At 43.6% G+C, this 21,471-nt stretch overlaps 1 protein-coding gene across 1 annotated transcript; it reads right to left on the bottom strand.

Moving 5' to 3' along the window:
• Positions 1–8,437: 8,437 nt before the first annotated feature.
• On the bottom strand, positions 8,438–11,404 carry CITED2 (Cbp/p300 interacting transactivator with Glu/Asp rich carboxy-terminal domain 2). Its single transcript, XM_048075775.2, has 2 exons — positions 11,133–11,404; positions 8,438–10,483 (listed from the first exon to the last, which is right to left on the bottom strand). The coding sequence occupies exon 2, from the start codon at positions 10,474–10,476 to the stop codon at positions 9,742–9,744; it is 735 nt and encodes a 244-aa protein (XP_047931732.1). The 5' UTR covers positions 10,477–10,483; positions 11,133–11,404; the 3' UTR covers positions 8,438–9,741.
• Positions 11,405–21,471: the final 10,067 nt, after the last annotated feature.

Raw genomic sequence — 21,471 nt, 5'->3', positions numbered from 1 at the left:
TTTTTCCTGGTATTAGGGATTTCATGTGGAACATGTGAATTCTCCCTGTGTCTACACAGGCTAGATATAGCAGAGAAAAATACTGGTGGTGTAATCCCTTCTCACAGTGAGATCATCCCGTAGAGTAGACAGGAAGGATAGTCACCATTTATAAGTCTGTGGACTGTTTCACCAGCCAGAGCATGGGAAAGAAAATAAGTCTTTAGTCCTACTCTTCTTTCTAACTTATTTGCTAAACAGTCACAAAAAAGAAAAAGCTATCAGAGGGCATGTTGGACAAGAAGCTCCCGAGAAAATACCAACTACCCATGTGCCAGCCAACACCAAACAAGAACATACAGCTCCTTTACATCTGGCTTGCTCTCTCTTCTCTTTCCTTATATGTCACCAACTAATGTTTGTCTAGCTGCATCCTTACAACACTTTATCAATTTCAAAGTCCTGTTCTGTCATCCTGTACCTTCCTAGACTGTCAGGTGTCGAGGATACACACAGGTCATCAGTCTTCCAGGTAACCTTGATCAAAACGTGGAAGAAGAGGAGAATACAGCATTTCAGCATGATCACCCATCTCAGGCAACAAATAATGAGGAATCACGAAGCCAGTAACTGCTGCACAAGCAAGTATAAGCTGGCAACTTGCCTTTTCAAAGGAAAGTATGAAAATCCCCTGATAACAATGAATGCTTTACTGGCAACCTGAATAGTTTGGAATACTAAATAAGACACACATCTACTTCTTCATTAATTTAGCAGAACAAGCAGAAAAAGAAAAGTATCTATACCCCTACGTTGTGACATACATGAAAGTGAAGACCTCAGCATGCATATACTTAAGGTTCCTTAAAAAGTAACATGCAATTTCCTCAGAATGAAAGAGGATGGCAGACGCCACTGACCAAAAGCAGTTTGGAGCTCTCCACTTTTGTAGGAAAACAAAATGACCAACAACAAAAAACACAAACATTTTAGGAAAAATTTAGTCAGTCGGATTTAGCAGAAAACATCTAACAGCTCTCCATCTACCTTCCTTTCCTTTTCAGTAGTTACAGGCTACCTGCTACTAGGGTGATGCAAACAAACAAACAAAACAAACAACAGCAACAACAACAAAACTAGGAAAAAAGACATTTTCAGATAATTTCATTTTACGCAGAGGAAAAAAAAAGTCCCACTAAGTCAATAATGGTATGATTATAAAATAATTTAAAACAATAAACTAATGACAGAGGAAAATATGGATTGAAAAATATTCCAATCTATTCCTGATGCAAACGCCACACTAAGAATATACTCAAATATGTAATATTATACATGAATTCAGTTAATAAGGACCTTGGATTGGCTCCTGGTCATCATAGTAATTGTGAATCCTGACTTGATCCAATCTTAAATTTTGATCATAACACGAAGTGTTGGAGTTACAGAGGATGGTTAATATCTGTACCTGTGGTGCTGTGGTCATGCAATGTTTTGGCTTGCTCCAGTGGTACCATTCCAGAGTCTCAAGAAGGATTGACAAGACCAGAGACTGGCTTTCACCAGTACCGCGTGCCCTGGCCAAGTCATGAATAGTCCACTTAAAATGAATAATGGTTGCAGAGCACTTCCAGGCCCACTGACACTGGTGGGTGGCTTAAGTGGACACTGAACAACTGTGTTAGACTCAGAATATGCAATGCAGTCTTGTCATAAAGTACTGCCTGCACTCCAAAAGGGACCCTAAAGGTATAGCTTTACTGGGTAATCTGTCAGCCAAGCCTTGATCTTTGACTTGGACACCACTGGCTAAGCAGTTATCTAGCTCAGAACCCAGAGAATCATCTATCTAGATTTTGGTGATGAAGTTTATCTGGGAAAATCACAGGGGAATGATGATCTTAATTCCTGTTAATCTTCACAATTCACAAATCAATATCACTGTCTTTTGAAAGCTAACCGTAAAAGAAAACAATAAAATAAAACAATAATATGGGGAACAAGCCTCCTGAATTTGTCTTGCACACCAGGTCTTTTCTTGCTTTGCCTTCTCTGCAGTCAGAGCAATGAGGTTACCACTCAGGGTAAAGCTGTTATGTACAGCAAGAGGTAGAGAGACCTGAAAAAGAAGCAAGGAAGCAAAATGTTATCCCTTTCTTCCTTAGGACAAAATAAAAACTGTGAGTTAGCTTAGGGTTTTAGAAGTGCTTCACTTTACTGGTTTCTCTGGAGCCAGTCTCCTCATTGAAACAGAGCCTCTGGTAATAGCGTCTGGGAAAAGACACAACCAAAACCAAGCCTTCTAATAGCTTTCTATTGTCTTTTCTATATGTCAAAAGGACTTTTGGATTAGAAGGTTAGGAGACAGGATTCCTGTGCACATTAATCTATTTTTGTGATGATATTGCTGCATGCTTGAGATGCAATTCTTGCATTAGGTGAAGGCTCTACTCTATAAGCATTTATCACTTTTCATTCTGACTACCTTCCATTCAGTTAAAATATATACTATAAATCAAATTAAAAGGCTTCTCTTTTAGACTTTAATCAATAAGAAATGCAGAGTTTCAGCTACACCTAGTGGACAAACGCCAAGTACTGCAGCCTTTCCACAACCATTAGCTCATCTGTCTTGTTAAATTACTCCTGCTTTGTTTCAATATTTAAACTGTGAATTGAACCTAAACACCTCCAGGTAAGTATCTACAATTTAAATAGCCGCTTTAAAAAAATCCGTGTGATTATCTGCACACTGTTGTCTTTAATGTGAAGTGCTTGATTAAAAGGTCTGGCAAAGAGGACCTCGGCTCAGAAGGTGAGAGCAAAGGAAGGGAAAAACAACCCTGCCATGGGCATTGCTGGCTTCCAGCGAAGCACACCCGGTCCCCATCTGTGCACCAGGGGACAGGGCGAGATGCCCGTCAGAGGCTGCTCTTGGCCTTATTCGGCAAAGTCACACACAAGGTGACCTGTGACAGATCAGCTGTCACCCTCCCCTGCAATCCTAGGGCACAGCTGCAATGAACCACCACACAAGCTCACCGTGCATCCCAAAGGCAAACACACCGCCACCTCACAACACTTTCAATGGCTTGTTTCTGCCCTGATTTAACTGAAGCGAGGACAAGAGAAAACACAGGGCCTGTGATGCTTCCTGGCCACCAAAAACCAACCTTGCCAGATGAGACTGAAATATTGGGTTACAGGGGATTTAAAAATAGAGAAAGTGTTTTTTTTAGAAGGATTGAGCCCTTCAAGTTCATGTTTTGGCTAAAACAGCTTTTAGCATGGTGACTGACCTGGGAACAGTACCGTTTCCCAGTCATCTTCTAGCAGCAAGGATGTAGATCTCCTGCCCATCCTTGAGATCAGAGCAGCCAGGACATGTTTGCAGGCTTCATTGGCTTCATCCAATGGCAGTTTCACTCATATACCTCCATCAGAGTAAATTCAGATTTATGTTGTAAATACTGATCTGCGAGAAAGGCTAACATCACATTTTTTTGAATGATTCTCCATTTATCTGGGGTACAATTTTGTGCACTGTCAGACATGAAAAGCAAAACCAGGTTGTTCCAGTCATACCACAGACAGGCACCTTTTTTTCTTGTTGTTGGTTAGGTCTGACTGTTTTTTAGACCTAATCCCTAAAACCTTCTCTGTGGTGATTGTAACTACTTTTCTTCTGCCTACCACTTAGAAATGCTTTATACTCGTCTCCACACCTTGTCCTTCATCTCCTTGTTGGATCACATGTTAGCCTTAGAGCAGCCTGCAGATAACCAACCCAGAAGCCTGCCTATAAGCAACACAAAATATAACTATTTAGCTCCTGTACAAAGCAGACATGCAGAGGCTTGATGTAATTTTCTATCTTTGGAAAATTCCAGGAATCCATTCCTGCCTTCAAATATATATTTTATGGCATACAAAGTTGATGGAGAACATGTTTGTAGACAGATATAATATTAATTATTGGGCTAAATAATGTAGTTTGAAGAAAACAGAAAAGATTTTGAGTAACTAGCCTTTAAATACTTATCTCAGCAAAGGGAGAGGGGAAAAAAAATCTGAAATCCTCTGTGTTACTTATATTTAAGTAGCAGCAGATAAGACATTTTATAGACTTTCAAGAACTCCACCCTCTCCTGGGCAGTATGTTCATGTTGGCTAAGTAGGCTGCAGCATAAAATTCACAGAGCAATTGTTAGGAGGCTCAGTGTCAAAACTGCAGATAAGTAGGTGCAACTCCAAAATCTCATTGTGATGAGTATCTCCTAAATATGTAGCTTTTGTGTTAAGAAATGCTATGTACTCACTCTGTTATCTTCAGCCAGAGTTTTAGGTTGACAATTCTGAAAGTTTCTTTTATTTTACTTTATGACTGATAAAGTAGGGAATATATTGCCAGATGAAAACTCCAATAGACAGAAATAACAAAATGTCCCAGTGAAAGAAAAAGGTGAGAAAAGTTATCAGCATTTTATGAAGCTTGATAAGCTGGAAAATCTTTTGCTTATTTTTAATATGCTAAATATGTATCTTTCAAAATCAGTTACAGGTTTGTGATGAAATTGCCCCTCTGTAATTTTTTAAGGGGGGAAGGGCACAGCAGATGGACTGGGACTGAAATACCTGATCCATCTCTATTATAAACCTGGTAATGCAAATTTCTTTCTAAAATGAGGCAGAGCAAATAACAGAGAACCTACCATAACAGTGGCTCATCTGTTCAGTCATTTGATGTATCTCGTTATTGTTGCAGCTACTGCAACAATATTGTTGCAGAGACTCTGCTTTATCTTGTAGCATGAGCACAATAGTGGCACCATATTGAAATGTGTAAATATATTTTAAGAAACTATGTAAAACACCTCCTCTGTACTGACAAAATGATGCACTTAGAATACACAAAACCCTGAGAAAATGCTACTGCCTTGAGTTTCCAATTCCTTTGATTTGTCATCTTAGTTTTATTGCATATGCAGTGCTATCTGACAAATATATTTGCCTGAATATTTAAAAAAAAAAAAAACAAACTTTGTCATCATTTAAACAGCTCTTGTCAATGTTGCTTAGTCCTTGTTCATACTTCTATCCCTAAGAGTGATGATACAGAAATAGATCAGGTTAAGGTCAGTATGTGTAGCCCAGATCTGTAACACAGGCATTTCTTATTCTCGTCCACGGTAGCACTGCAGTGAGTATTTCAGAGGAAATGAAGGCTTCAGAAAGGATAGCCATAAGGCCATGGGCAAAAACTGCTTTTTCTGACATCACTTCCCTCCTCTCCATGCCCCTGCCCACACCCCGTTCTGCACAGGTTTTAAGCTCAAGGGGGAACTGGTCCTCTCAGTACCAGCTCCCACATTAAGCCCTGCTGGGCAGCACAGCCAGGAGGGAGCGGAGGCAGAAGGCAGAAACGGGAGCAGGACGACTGCTAAAGTAGGACGATGATGCAGAAACTATCCGTGCCATGGAGAAGTGTAACCATGTGGCACCACAGATACATGCCGTAGCCTTCGGCCAAACACCAGTGATCCGCAGTTACTTTGGCATGCAACTTCCTTTGCAGATCTGGTGTGTGGAAAACATCTCCTGGGGAAAAAAAAGAAAAAAAAAAAAGAATGAAAGAAAAAAATATGTAAAAAAAAAAAAAAAATAGAAGGAACGCTGCAAATCCAGATGTTGGAATTTTCCAATCCCCCTAGCAAGACAAGATAAGCAGGGGATAATCCTCGTTTATATAACTTTTTTTTTTTTTTTTTAAATAAAACCTGAGACCAACAGGCATGTTTTCACAAGGTTTGTTTGCTTATTCTCTAAAAGCCACAGTGAGAAATTTCGGGAGGCCCCGCACCGCCTCCGGCAGCCGCGCCGAGCCGGGTGCCGGGGAGCGTCGCAGCCTGCGGCCACCCCTCGTCCAGCCTGCGGGCCCTCGGGGCAGGTGGTGCCGGAGACCGACGCCTCGAGGGCCCCAGCCCGCTTCTCCTTCCTCACACGGCCGAGGGCCTTGCCCCCGAGCCCGGCGGCGGCTGCGCGGAGCCCGGTGCCGCGACCGCAGGCCGGCGGCCGCCCACACGGGGGCGCCATGTTGCCGCCGCGCAGCCCCGCGCAGGTGGCTGCGGCGGAGCCGGGCCGGGCCGGACCGGGCCGGGCACCGCGGGCCCGTCGCGTAATGGCGGCTGCAGCGGGCCCCGTGGTTGAGGGGCAGCCGCTGCCGCCGACGCCCGCCCCAGCGGCCAGCCGTAAATTCGGCATTCCCGGCGAAAAAGGCAGATGACGGCGTCCATCGGCACCTATTTTTCCGCCTCGCGCGGCGGGGAGGCTTAGGGCTGATGTGCGTTCCAAATAAAGCCGCGCGTCTATTTATGGACGTGGCTTAAAGAGGAGCAGATCTCGTGTACCATGGTGGAAGTTTTTGAAAAGCAGCCAAAGTACAGAGGTCAAGTTTCCTGTACTAAAAGCAACTTAATGGGACGCGAGGCTGCAATGTCGTTTGCGAGTATCTGGCGGTAGCTGGAAAACTGGGTCATCGTGCATTTTTCACTAACCACCGGGTTCAAATAATAAATTATTTTAACTTATTTATAAACAACGTAGTGGCTAGATAGGATCAACTCAAAGGTCTGTTACTGCTTCAGCTGTGAGAGCCATTGGGAGCGTTGCCAAGGGGTTCAGCTCGGGAAGATGAGGGTCAGGCCCCCAATATTGTTTGGTGGATGGTATTATGAATAAGAGTATACAGAACCATGATATCCACTGGGATCTGACTCTTCATTAGAAATTAAGGGACAATGTAGCCAATATGATTGTTTTACAGATTTCCCCAGGGTCCACTTTTAAGAAATCGCAAAAATCCTTGACAATGCCTTGTCCAAAGCCAGTGCTTTCAGTAGCTGCTGTTGTTTGGAGGCACCGGCTCTCAGGAGTTTTACAAGCAGTTGTACATAAAATAGACTTTACCAGCATGCCCGTGAAACTGCCTGTTCTTGGAAAAGATTATATGGAAGGATTTAATGTTGACAGACGTAAGTAGTGATGTCTCAACTGTGAAGAATCTGTTGCTTAACCAACTTTATGAAGCAAAAGCACTTTATCATTAAAACAAGAATATTCCCTTTTGTTTTAGATCATGTAGGATTTAAACATCTACGCAATTTGGTATGCACAGAATTTGAGAGCCTGTTTTGTAAGAAGTTGATTAGAATCAGAATCACCCTCCCAAACTCTAGCAGAAGAAAGCAATGCGATGTGTGCAGATCAAACAGGCTTAAAATGGAAAAAGGATTTATATAGTGGCAAGATGGGCAATGGCTCTTAAAACTACACCTTTATTCTTCTAAACACTCTTTAATGTTATTGGTGAGTTGATAAATTAAGATTCACTCCCATTTGATGTTAAATTTACTGTCATAAAACATTAGCAATCACTGGCTGAAACCAGATGGTTGGTCTTTAAATTCTTGGATGCTGAGAGTTGTCTAAGAATGGGCTGTTACCAACTACAGAGATCATTTTATTCCCAGATTTTCCCAGAAGTGTACACTTCACAATTTTTAATTTTGTTAATACTTTAGTACAAGTATTATTATTATTATTATATATATATTTTTTTTTACAGTCATAAAACATATTAGCTCCTTCATGTCTGTGTAAGGCAAAGAAGGCCAAGTATCACTTTTCTCACCATCTGGGACAATTTTAGCAATAGTAATGAGTTTAATTTCCCAGCTTGATTCAAAACACTGCTATTTACACTCCCATTGTGTGGTGATATCCTCCCCTGTTTACGTGTGCAGGTTTAAAATTTAACTACATCCACCATGCTGTTTTTCTTTCTAATAATTTCAGAACACAAGACTGAAAAATTAAGCAAAAAGAAAGCAAGGTGGTATTGGTCCTATAATGAGCTTGGGAAGTGAGGCTAAATGGGATTAAGTGTATTATCAGGGTCCTGATCCTGCAATCCTCACTAAAGTAATAACTTATATGGGAGTTTTGCCAAAGACTAAGGGGGGGGGGGGGGGGCGGGCAGAAGGCTGCAACAGTTGACACTTAAGGAACAAGATGTCAGTTGCCTTATAATAACAGGCTTTTTTTTTTTTTTTTCTCCCAAATATTCAAAGTAGATATTTATAAATTTGTCTTAGTGGTGTTAGTTGGTAGCAATTTCTCAGAGAAAGGTTTTAGAGATGTCCAATGGTGGAATACTTTTAGGAAGATGTGCTAGCTACTGCCTCCTTCACCTAAGTCACTAGAAATGACACGTAGTCCTGATGCGATGCAGATCTGGATTGCACTCTTCTGTGCTAACCATCTCAGGGGAGAGAGAAAGGAGGAAGCCCACCACCCTCTTTTCCCAAGTTACAAATACTTATTATATGTTAAACACTCTTTTTCTTTAAATAGTTCTTCCAGGTGAGATAATAAATATACAAAAGAACAAAATCTACTATATAAATGAAAGCAGATTTATAAAATTACAAGTTTAATAGATAAATATAATAAATACTTTATGCATCATAACTCTGGACAACTACATTTAAAGCAAGTATGTTGGCAAGTCACAAAAAAGTTGCACCTCAGCAACTTTAAATTTCATAAAACCACACTGACAGGCATATTACAATGTTACGTATGAGGCTTTATGCTGTAAGTATGTTTAAATCCCGCTCACCTACCGAGTTCACCATGACATATACATGGGTGTAGTATACTTTATATGTTGGAATGTCTTTTTGAACACCGACATGGTAGTACAGATAGATGCTCTACTTACCAGGGACAGTGGGGAGAGTTTTGAAGAAAAATACTGGTAAATGACTTCTAGAAAAACTAAAGCATTTCTTAACTTTTTATTGACATTGGCAAATTAAAATAGAATAAATTAACAATATTTTCTCAAAAAAATGTTTTGTACAAAAATACTGTCAAAATTTCCTGAAAAGCTTTCAACACAGTAGTATCTTTTCATGTACTGAATAAACTATATTAGCACAGTGTCAAAATGCTGAAGACAGAAACAAAATAATTCTAACTAAAAAAAAAAAAAACAAACTGTGAAATGTTTGCCACTAGTCAGCATTCCATCCACACCATATTATTGTCTGTACATATGGGGGAGGGGGAATGGGTAGCAGACTTTTAAGTAACAGTATTACTTTTCCTGATCTGGAAAGGTTTGGCCCACATCTGTTAAGCTTCCAGTTGAGCATATTTGGGAAAAAAAAAATTATTAGTCTGCACTGCAATGCATAGTTAAAAATTAAGCAAGATGGCAGCATTTGTGCAGTAGAATCTGCCCTTCAAAGTTCATGCAACCAACTAATGTGATTTTTTTCCCTGTTCACTCAGAATTTGAATGCAGTTCAAGTCATTGGAAATCGTCGTTTACAAAATCCACAAGATTAAGCAATTTGCCAAGATTAATATCTAACAGTTCAGCACTGTGGGAATTATGGGCATGTTACTGCGAGGAAATAAAGAGAGAGGAGGGGAGGGGGCGAACAACGTAAAAAGGCAGAGTTTGCTAGAAATTATTACTACGGGAGGGGACGTGAATGTCAAAGCTACAAAAAAAAAAAAAAGTGGCAGCAATTAAAAGAAAAACAAAACAAAACAAAAAGAATTTATACAAGCGCATAGTTTACTCTTGCTTTCCAGATTCTCACCTTTTCAAGCACTGAAAAGTGAGACACCGCGTCTAGGGGAATGTTTTCATTCACACCGATAGAAAGTCCTTTGTTTGTTTTAAATGAATCAGCAGCTCACCCTGCTGGGCTGCTGTTTGCAAACGAAGTCTGTCATGAAGTCAAACTCGTTCTGTCCCAACCACAGCTCGGGGAGCTCCTTGATGCGATCCAGCCCCATCTCGATGACTAAGGACATGAGGACCTCCTCGTCGATGAAGTCAGTGTCTATGACATTGGGCGGCAGCATCGCCGCGGGGACGTGGGGGACGGCGGGCGGCAAGCCGCTGCCGCTGCCGCCGTGCTTGGGGTTGCAGTCCCTGAAATGCTGGCTGCTGCCGTTCAGCTGGTGGCTGCCGGGGTGCAAGTCCGGCATGTAGTGGCTGTGGGGGTACGGGTGGTGGCTGAAGTACTGGTTGTTCAGCTTCTGGAGCTGCATGCTGGCGCTCAGCTGCCCTCCCGGGCTGCCCACGGCGGGGGCCAGGAACTGGGAGCCGCTGAAGCGGGCGGCGGGCGGCATGCTGCCGGCCGGGTGCCCCCCGGCCACGCTGCCCGGCCCCATGGCGTGCCGGACCCCGCCGCTCGCGTTCATATTCCCCGCTCCGTAATGTATATGGTCGCCCATCAGGGCGCTGAAGGCGTGCGGCTGCTGCTGCTGCTGCTGCTGCTGCTGGTGCTGCTGCTGCTGGTGGTGATGGGGGGTGGGAAACTGCCCCATGCCCAGCCGGTGCGCAGGGTGGTGGTGGAGCCCGCCGGAGCCGTCGGGGAATCGCCCGTGGTTCATGGCCATCATGTGCTCTGCCATCGCCCACCTGGAAAGTTAGCGAGCGAGCGGGTTAAGGAAAGCGCCCCCTCGGACATCCAGCCGCCCGCTCTTGGACCCGCTGCGGCTAGCTGGCGCTGGGAGAAGCGACCGCGCCGGTGCCGCCGTCCTCGCTTTCGGGGGGGGGGGGGGGATTGGGGGGAGAGAAAAAACCTCCTACCGCGACTCCGCCGTGGAGCACAAAGGGAGAAACGAAAAAGGAAGAGGAGCCCGCGGCACGAAAAGCCCGGTCCCCTCGGCTCATCCAGCCAGCAGCACGCCTTCCCACTTCAACTTGTGCATACCTATCAGCGGGAAGTGTTGCATACGGCAACAGCCGCCTCCTCCCGGCCACGTCCAAAACGCTGCCGAGCCCCCCGGATTTGTCAGCGAAGGCAGCGTTTTTAAAAGGCACTCTTGCTAACTTGCAGGCAACGAGCAAAGAATTAGGAAGTCCCACCTAGCCGCTGGCAGCAACTTTTGCAATTAAGTCCCGATTAAAAAAAAAAAAATAAAAAAGAAAAATACCAGAATGCACAGATAAGGAGACTGAGCCAGGCAGCCGAGAAACACCTTTCCTCGGGTATTTAACCGGTCCCCGTTTTCCTGTTGCACACAAAAGGGACACACAGCACCAGCTACACAACCTCCGCACTCACCTCCCGGTTTCTTTCTTCTTTTGCTTCAAAGGTGGCGGTGAAATCAGTCAGTAAAAGTCACCCAGCATAGAGAGGGCTTCCCTGTCTCTCTCCTCGGCGCTTACGTGATGGTGATATTATCGCTGCCGCTGCCGCAGCCCCAAAGCTGTTTTTCACTCCTCGGCGAGGCTCATCGGCACTTGCCAACAATGAGCTGTGTTTCTTACCCAGCTTTGGCCACAGCTAATATAGGATTTCAGAAGGGAGGAGCAAAACCCTTACAGGCAACCAGAAGTAAAACCTGGAGCAAGCGAGGGGGAAAAAAAAAAAAAAAAAGAAACAACACCCAGCACACACACACACACTCACACACACACGCACACGGGGAGGCTCAGGAAGGGGCCAGGCGGGGCTGGACGGCATCCAAAGGGCCCCGCTCCTCCTCGCCTGGGCCACACGTGTGTGCCTGCGGGTCGCCCTCGCCCCTCTCGGCGCCTCCCCCCGGGAACAAAGCGGGGCTCCGCGGCCCGGAGCGCAGCCCCGGCGCAGGGCGCTGCCCACCGGCCCCGCTCCGCTCACGGCCACCCCCCGGCCGCGGACACGCGTGGGGCCGGGCGCCCCCGCGGGGCTCCCCGCGCCCGGCGCTGCCCCCGCTCCCGGCGGCATCCCGGCCTCCAGGTGCCCGGTCCCAGCCCCGTGGGACCCCCGCGGACCCCCGTGGGCTCTCCCCGCGGCCGGCCCCTCTCCCGGCGGCGAGATCCGAGATCCACCTTTTTCCACAGCCGCGGGCGCCGCATGCGGGAGGCGAGGGGGTGCGGGCACACGCAGCCCCTCCGGCCCTCCCTGCCTCTGCTCCCGGCTTTGGGCCGCTAAATTGCGGCCGCCCCAGGTGTGCGGGCTGTGGTTGGCTTTGTGAGGTTTCTTACAGTGAATTGTTTCCTTGCGTTGGCAGGCAAAATAGGATAATACAGACCGTGGGGAAGGGCTTTGTAAACGTGATCGTCCTGCCTGGCCGTGGCCCTGCCACCTATTTGGTGCCCCGCAGTGCTGTGGCGAGACTCTCCCTGTGCTGCCCCAGCAGGGACATGCGTGTCCCAAATGCCCCCGCCATCAGCGCTCCCGCACTGTGTGCCTCTCGCCCCAAAGCCACCGGCTCTCCTCGGAAGGGTGCCTGTGCTGAAGTAGCCAAGAAGATGGGGGGAGGCCTGCTGCAGGGATGAGCTGGGTGTTGTCCTATTTTCAATAGCATCTTCACCTGGCTTTCCCTCTCTCTGCTTTCCCCCTATCCTCTGCCAAACGAGCACGGAGGGGGAAGCCGTAGGCAGGACACACTCCCCGGACACGAGGCTTGTCTTTTGAGGTCAAAGCAGCCAACATGAAGGCTGAGCTGGAGTTTCTGCCCCTCCACGTGCTGTGCAAGGACACAGCAGTGCAGGACATGCACAGAGTTTCTGGGGGGAGGCATCGGTAAGGGCAAAGGGGATCCTTGGAGATGCTGGCCACGCGGCAGCCCTCTTGCCCTCCTTTAGGCCCTTACCTGGCCACAGTGAATTATGGAGGTGAAACCAAAAGGAGGGGTAACTCCAGCTCATCTCCACTGTGGTGGAAGCAGAGCTGGGTTCCTGAGTGCAGAGAGGTGTGATGGAGGAGAGGAGAGGGACAATCCCCTGCGTGGCTGCCGCAATCCTCATGCATACAAGATACCAGAAAAACATCCCACTGAACCCCCAGCTGTGAGGCACGGCAAGGATGGAATTAGAGCCTTTGGAGGACAGGCAGCTTTGCAAGTGTCAGAGTTACCTCAAGGAAGTGACTTCATCCTGCAGCTCTGTTTCCTGCAGGGATTACATATGATGCCCACCACGATTTCATGTTTTGGTCTTCTGATGCGTGTGAGTAAGTACAATTTTGGGAGGGCACTTACTGAACCAGGGCCTCCAGTCTGGCCAGGGGTGGTTGGAAGAGTGACACTACCTTTCTGGAGATTTTTCTTTCTCAATGTTCTGTAGGTTTTACAGGGCAAAACAATGAATAATAAGAAGATCCTGTTCCATTTGGCAAGTAGTCAGCTGTGTATCATGACAAGTGGTTTGTTTAATGTCACATATCCATGGTGATATTGGTATGCCTTTTTGCTCTCCCATGCTTTGAGTTTGAGATCCTTTTTAAAGCCAGGCACACATCATATCACAGCCCTGCAAATGCCATTTCCTATTTTCAGCTTTCAGATGTTGGAAGGTGGTATCAGATGCCAAAGTGAGTTATGGAGAATTGGCAAGAGACTGCCAGAAGCAATAGTATGCATGTCACAGCCTCCATGGCACCTCGCTCATATGAAACATATCTCCAGGTATTTACAGCCTGTATGCAAAGAAGCAGGCAGGATGGAGCTTTCTTCATTGGGGGTTGCAATGTGGTCCAGATAAGGCTCAGCAGCGTGGTGCAAGATGAGCCAAGTTTTTCATTGTTACAGGGTTTATGGCCATAGCAAAATGGGAACACAATCAATTGGTTGCTTTCCAGGAAATGGCTGGTGACAGCCATTCAGGAAATCACTTGGTGACAGGCAGCTAAGGGAATGCAGGACAAAGCATGAGGAGCCCATCACCACGGAGCTGGTAGCAAGCTCTGAATCTCCTCTGTTTGTCACTCCCGACCCGAGCCACAGTTATTTAAAGCAATCTTGTCACCCGTAGTCTACAGAGTCATCTGCATAACTGAGTTGATTCTTTAGGCAAACAACAAAAAAGCAGGGCAGTGAGTATCCGGAAAAAGCTGGAGGTGGCCAGGGGTGGGAATGAAAGCAGAGAGTTCACAGAGATGCTCCTCAGTGAAGACGCGGAGTACAGTTGAAAGCAAAATGCTGCTTCTATGCACATTTAGGAAGAATCCCTGAGAACTATCAAACACAGCAATGGAAAAATGAGGAAAAGATTGATCCTCAGTTGGGTGTTAACATTTTAGATGAGAAGGTCACACAGGAATTGATGGATTCCGGATGTGGCCCAGTTCACTCCTTCCAGGCTGGAACGCCTGCAGCGCATGGTGGAACAGAAAGGAAAATCATAAAGGAGAATCCCAGATGGTGTTTTTCCAGGTATTCACTGGAAATGCTCAAGTCAACTGAATACTTGTGGTTCTAGGGATCTGTCACTGGAACTGGGAATACAGAGCAATGAGCTCTGGAAGGATTTGGATCTCTAAATCCTTGTTTGCAACTCTGAAAATATAATCTGTAACTCTGTGTGACTTGTTTCTCCCACATCACCCCTGGATGTGAGTTTCTGTGCGTTCCCTCCCACGCTGACACAAAGCAGTCAGGAAAACCTAGTTCATGACATCTGCTAGGGTTATCTGATAGGAAATTTTATATTAGAATGATATCCTGGAAGAAATGCCCCTTCTGTAGAAATGATTAAGCTATTCTATTGAGATGACAGCCATGATTTTCTGGCTGCTCTTACTTCTGACCTCGTCACAGCTTCCTTCATTCCCGCCCTTCCCCGGGGCAACTGTGGCGCAGGAGGGTCCCAGCGCCTTGCCCTACCAGCTCCAAGGCTGGATGCCTGCTGCGTTTCACTGCCCATCCCTAGGAAAAACAATGAACTTGACAAGTTTCTTCCAGATGGGCACCCAGGAAGCACAGAAATCTGTTTCAGTCTCTAAAAATGCATTTTTTTCTCTCCTGGAGTTCCCTTTGTCAGGAGAACAGTGGGTTTATTGTCTGTGGGGTGAAAACACAGGGTTTTTGACTAGGAGGCGGGTTCCTTTTTCTGACATGCTTTACTGAGAGACCTATTGTTCTTAAATGGTTTGGGGGGGAAGGGCAGACACGGGGTTAGCTATGGGCCTGGGCATGAGATCCTCCAAGTATCCAGGTGGGAAGGAATGACCTTGGCAAGTTCTGCTGTTTGACAAGCACCAAAGTCAAGACTATGGTAGAAGACACAGTATTAACTCAGTTAAATTCATTCAATACGAGCTTCCTAAAGCCATCACAATTCCCCACTGCTGATTCCAGGCACCAGCCAGGCATTCTACAGAGCTCAGCATAAGCCCTCCTATTCCAGCAGCCTTTTCTTCTTGGGAAGGCTGCAGTCTGGTGAGGTAATGTACCTGTAATGACCCCACTGATGGTGACTTATGTTAGAAGGAATTACTGGAATGATGTCAAAGCAACAGAAAATTTGTGCCATGCTCCCCACAGCTGGCTAGTGTGGGAAAGTGGGTGGCAATGTGGGGAGGAACAGAGCATGCGCTCTCCATTAGTCAGCACAGGGCTCATTTTCTCTTTGCTAGGCTTCGCAAGGTAATCGATCTCTGTGCTGATTAGAAGAGGTTACTCTGCTGAGAACGGTGGTTACCAGCCTGTTTGTTAGCAACAAATCTTTATGAGAAGCAAAGAATTACACGGAGCAAGAAACTTGCTGAGCCATTTGGGAGTACATTAAAGGGTTTCATGGGCTCGCATCCCATGTTTATGTGCCAGGAACTGAAGATGCAGTCATCAAAGTGGTGTTCTAAATAAAGGAATATGGGCTATGCAAATTGTGTTGCTCTCCCTCCACTCACCATTTCCTGTTTGTTTAGATGGCTCAAGATAGTAATATGCTGGTATATTTTATACCGGTGATAGTGAATGTGGCTTTGCACCTTTTATCCAAGTTGTTTTATTCATGTGAGAAAGTCTTGGTGATAGGCTCTGTTGTTTTACTGTTATGCCCTCTCAATGCAGTGCTTCAAGACTGTGTAATCACTGCTGAGGCTCTTCCATAAGTGTAATTTTATTGCAAGGTATTTTCTTTGAAAACAAAATTCTGTAAAACATAGGAATGCTTACTAAGAACATTATTTCATGAAGAGGTCCAAGAGAATGTAATTATACAAAAAGTAAACACATAAATACATCAGTCACTGATCAAGTATCACTTCATTCTGTTCTGTCACACAGGACCCCAACATGGACTTTTTTTGCTACTCTTTACTTTTGGGTATCAGTGGGAAATAAAAAAATAATAAAATAACAAAAATAACAAAATAACAGAAATAACAAAAGGAAAACGTTCATGTGCCTTTGAAAATGTGGTAGTATCTTCTGTCGTAAACAAAATGACACCAGGTTCAAACTAAGCACAGAGATGAAAAACAGTCACCAGCAAGGCTGTATGAACATAATCTTGTTCCGTTTGCTGGCTGAGCCAACTAATAATAATACTGTTTTGGGTCAACAAAGGCTTTTAAAAATGTTCAGGTAGAATGAAATATTTTATTTAATTAAAATTTATTAGAAAGCAGAGTACATACTTTTAAGTATGTATTAGACCTGGATGATTACACCTAAAGTGTTCATTGCGTACATTCTGTAATTAATTGAGCTGGTAGTTGACAAGTAATTTATTTGAAGTCCACTGAATAATTGAAGTTTATTATTAGAATGAATTGGAATTTTACAAAAAAAAAAAAAAAAAAGGAAAAAAAAAGATTTATGATTGCAAATATAGGTCCCAGTCCAGGATACATTTGTACACATTTTTTAGGCAGATCAACAGCAACATTTTTTAGGCAGATCATTTCTCACAGTTACTTTACTTTCTTGCATCTGCATAGAAATACTGTATTTAAAATCAGTGAGTCTATGCAGGAAGTAAGACACTTCTCAGTATGAGTAAAGGTGACAAAATATAACTTCTCATACCACCAGCTGACCAAATTGATGCAACTTAAAGACAGTGATGGTTTGTACTTGGGGCTGGATTTCCAGGTGGTTGCATCTTTACAGCACAACAGTATGCATGAGGCACTGACCTGTGTGAGTCTCTGGCCTGGAACTGAATACTATCCAATCTAAAATCTAACTGTATTATCCTATTGCTTTTATTCTAAGTCCACATTTTCCCTTTACACTTTCAATATTTCTGAAATGAAGAAAATGTTAGTAGAATTAACATAATGTTTATATAAGACATGTTCTGTTACTATGCTGAATATCAATTTAGATTTGGGTAAGCACATACTTTAGGAATGCTTAATGGACCTCATGGTATCATATGCAGGAGAATCTTTCTAAATCAGAGGAGAAATACCGACTCCCATGGGACTCTACAAGAGCTCAGTACACAGCAAACAAATACGTGTTAAAGCAGTATTGTAGCATGTAGCAAGTAATTCTGTAATATAATCACAGTGGTCACTAAGGCTTCTCCAGCATCCTTGCCATTTTTAATTTTATTTAAATAAATAGGGAAGTAGTTTAATCCTCCCCATGATGATAAAGGGTTACAAGCAGCTGTGGTGTTGGTCACGTGTAACACATAGTCAGCAGACAGTTGCAGTTTCAGTTACATTTTCTCCTTTGATTTGATTATGTTTTTCTTCTAAATTAAATAATTGTAATGTGTGTACTATGTGGTAATGGCAGCAGCATTCATTCCAGGCCTTTAAGAATATGCAGTGGTTCAGGAGAATTTCTAAGCAGTAAACCTTCTCATCTTATTCAGCATTTTAGGCAACTTTATTCGTGTATACCTTCTCCAGTTTCGTTTCCTTTTACAAGCATGAACTATCCATGAATCATTCCAGTACGACCCATCTTTTCAGTGGATTTACACTGCATTTCATTAGTTGAAAACCTGTAACCCAAACCTCTATTTTTAGTCTTTATATATCAACTTGGGTCTCATCTCAATCCAGTACTTCACATCGTCTTTCTCTGGAACAGTGATATCTTATCTCTGTTCTCTGTGGCAAGGGTTAATCTTGCTCAGACAGGCCATTCTCAGTGTAGAAGATGCCTATCTAGGCTTCTCCCTTCCTGAATGCTTGCTGCAGACAAGGCTCGCTGCTATTCCTCTCAAGATTAGTTACACGCTTTCTATGCGGATTACTTCCTGTTTTCCCTCAGCCTTTCATTTTGGTTGGCACCAGCCAGGGCTGTTTCCACTTGTGCAAGTGGCTGTTTCGTGGGCTGTGGGATTCAGAAGCAACAGACCCAATTTCAGTACCTTTCAAGTTTTGCTCTGAAATGTGTACAGTATAAGTCAGCTGGATGCCTGGAAAACAATGAAATACCAACAAACTAAACATAAACATTTTTAAATAGTTTATATTTCCCCAAATTAGTTAAAATCCAAGTTTTGTAGCCGCTTATTTGGAATCTCAGAGATTAACCTTCTTTTCTTATCAGGCATATCTTCATGGGTTCTGCAAATTTATGATACACTGATTTTTTCTACTGATTAATTTTGCTTTAGGATGTTTTTAGGAAGGCACAGCAGATGTACGTGATTTTTCACACTTTGCTGTTCTTGTGCGTCAGCCTGATGATATCATACTCAAGCACTAATAATGCTACTAGTTGCCTTTTACATAAATTAGCAATTTACAGCTCCAGTGCATAATACCAACTACCTAATTACTCTAGAATTGAGCACACAGTCTTTTCCTTTTAAAGGAGAAGCTGATGGATTCAAATGCTGATATGTAATCAGAAAGGAAAACAAGACCTTTAGCAGCCTGTTTAGTGGTTTCACCAACAGACCAGGAGCCAGGGTATTTGTTCTCCTCCCCTCTCCTCCACCTTCCCAATTACACCAGTGTAATGAAATTCAGTCTTAAGCACCCAAATTCCTTTCTCTTTGTGAAAGTCTCAAACAGACCCCATTTTATCTTTCTATAAAATGGAAAAAAATAATACTCCCCTCCTAGAAAATGCCTAGCGGATATCTTTTTGATGTGAACATGTGAATATTATTACTGTGGCCATGGATATTTGATGTCAAAAAGATTGTAAAGCTATCCTATTTTGCTGCTTTATTTTGGATTGTGAGTGGGACCCTGGCCACCTTAATGTCAGTAGAAAGTTATTATCATCATAAGATGCAGTGGAGGCAAGGTCCACCTGGGCACTTTGAATATCACACTAAAGTTCTTTTCCAAAAACCTCTTGGCTACAGTTCCTTGCAGCACTCACTCCTGCTCAAGCAGCAGGACAAAGTGCTCCCCACTCTTCTTGACCTTCCCTGTGTCCTAAATACTCCATTCCTAGTGCCTCTTACTGATTACCCCTGCAAGACTCTCTGGAGGCTCTTGCTTCTTTTCTTCTCCAGGGTGAATTATCCCTGCAGACTTTCAATCCTCATAGCTCTTGCCCAGGAAGATCACAGAAATTTTCCTTCAAAATAGCCCCTTTCCTGCAGCTACATGCAACACATTCACCCCCAAAACCCTCTCACCCAGTGAGTTGCAGAAGTTCAACAACATATTATCCATGATTGTGAAGTTGTAACCTTTCATAACTTCTTTACATAACTCTGTCCACAACCTCTTTCTTCCCTCCAGACTCCGACACCCCAATAACCAATTTCCATTCATGCAGCAAATGTTGAATCCACTTTCCCTGACTATAAGACCACATACAATAAAAAAAAAAATCCTATAGTTTTCTCTATTATGGAAGGTGTGCTGTGATAGAATATGTGTTAGGGCTCTTACGTATGTCTGAAGTTTTCATCAAGATCTTTGGTGAAATATTTCCTCAAAGTATGAGGCTGGCCTACTCTTCTACCTCCTGAGATTGCCTGCTCTTCGCACCTCTCCTTGCCAGTCCCATGTCAGGGCAGGAAGACTACTAACCATATACATATAGCTTATACTCCTCCAAGAGCCTGAGAAATATTCACTACTCTGCATTTTCATTTACAGATTTTCTGGAAGTCCTCATATTTGAGGATAAAACTCCTGCCAGTTTACAATGTTTTATGAATGTTTCATTCATTGTCTTCAGTGTATAAATCTCAAGGCTACTTGATTGCTTGAGAATATTTATGTCGCTTGTGGAATAAAACAAACAGCTCTGTGACTAATACTGGCTTAAATTCATTGTATAGCTCTGATTAATGCTATTTTTAACTGTAATATTAGGTTCATTGCCGCTCATGTATTATGGGTAGCTATCCCTGGCTCAATTTTTGTTAGCACAGCACAAGGGAACTTGATTTCAGAAAGAACAAATAGCTAAAAGGATATCTGAAATTCAGTCACACGTATTTTGCCTGAAGATAGGTACTCACAGCACAGAAAAAGCTGCTGGTACAGTAAGTTCAGTATCTGCCTACTAGCAGTGCCAACACTAACATCTTCTAAAGAACTCATAATGCACCAGGCACTGAACAATACTATAATTTGGGGAAGGATTCCTTTGTGGCCATAAAACTGAGAAGACAAACCTATAATACAATGCAACTAGCTAGTTATATCATCACTGATAGAGATGTAAATCTGAGGGATTTCTGTCTTAACCTTGTCGAGTTTTGAACATTGTAAGCTGAAGGCTCTTGTCATTTTTATTTTCTTTATAACAACAGATGAAATGGTACCTCCCTGGCTCGTATAATCAGTTCTGCTGATTACAGCAGTTAATGGACTGACTCAATTTACATCATCTGAAAGACTGTTTCCTGCTTTTTTTTTTTTAATGTATGTGTCTCCTTATTTCAGTGGTAAACTAAGTTATTTCCTATAGTAACAATTTATGACTAGTTTTCCACAGATTAGTTATATGTTGCATTGATAAGCTATGTCCTTTTGAATGTTTTATTACTATTGAACAAGATATATGCTATGTCTGTTCCATCTGTCATTGTATAAACTTTCTTGTACTCTTCAAAAATGATGATTCTGCTGTGTAAAGATTCTGAGAGCCTAAGATGCCCAGTAGTCAGTAACAGAGGAGATAATTTAGCACTTGTAAGGACTGATCTCTGCAAGGTCATTTGGTTTATTTTGTAGGCAAGTTTCTCTTCTTCATCCTTCTAAGGGTACTAGGGTACTTAAAAGAAACTTTCTATCAATGCTTTACATAATCACATTACAGTATTTTCTGTCTTTTTCTGTCTTTTTTTTATTTTTTTAATTATTGTTACAGCTTATTTTCTGGGTTTGACTGTTGCAGCACACTGAGCAGTTATCTTCATTAAGCTGTCCACACTGATGCCTCAATCTTTTTGTTGAAAGGTTACAATTAATTCAGAACCCATCTGTGTATACCAGTAGTTTAAATCATGCCTTCCAAGGCATGTTACTCTGCGCTTATCTACACTGCATCCCATCTGCCATTGCATTCCTCAATAACTTGGCTTTGTCAAGACTTTCTCAGGTGCCTCACCATCCGCTAGCCTCATCTTGCCTGCCATGCTACATATCTAACATCCGTGGTAGGTTCTCATGAAGTGTGTTGCAAAACACCACAGTTAGTATTGATCCATGGGGCACCCCACTACTGAGGTTTTTGAAGAGAACTGAGCAATTATTCCTACTCTGCCCCTATGTGCTAGATTTGCATCCACCACTGGCAGGATGCTAC

The sequence above is a fragment of the Anser cygnoides genome, chromosome 3 (genome assembly GCF_040182565.1).
Source record: "Anser cygnoides isolate HZ-2024a breed goose chromosome 3, Taihu_goose_T2T_genome, whole genome shotgun sequence".
NCBI classification, from domain to species: Eukaryota; Metazoa; Chordata; class Aves; order Anseriformes; family Anatidae; genus Anser; species Anser cygnoides.
This window is presented reverse-complemented; position numbering and strand designations above follow the sequence as displayed.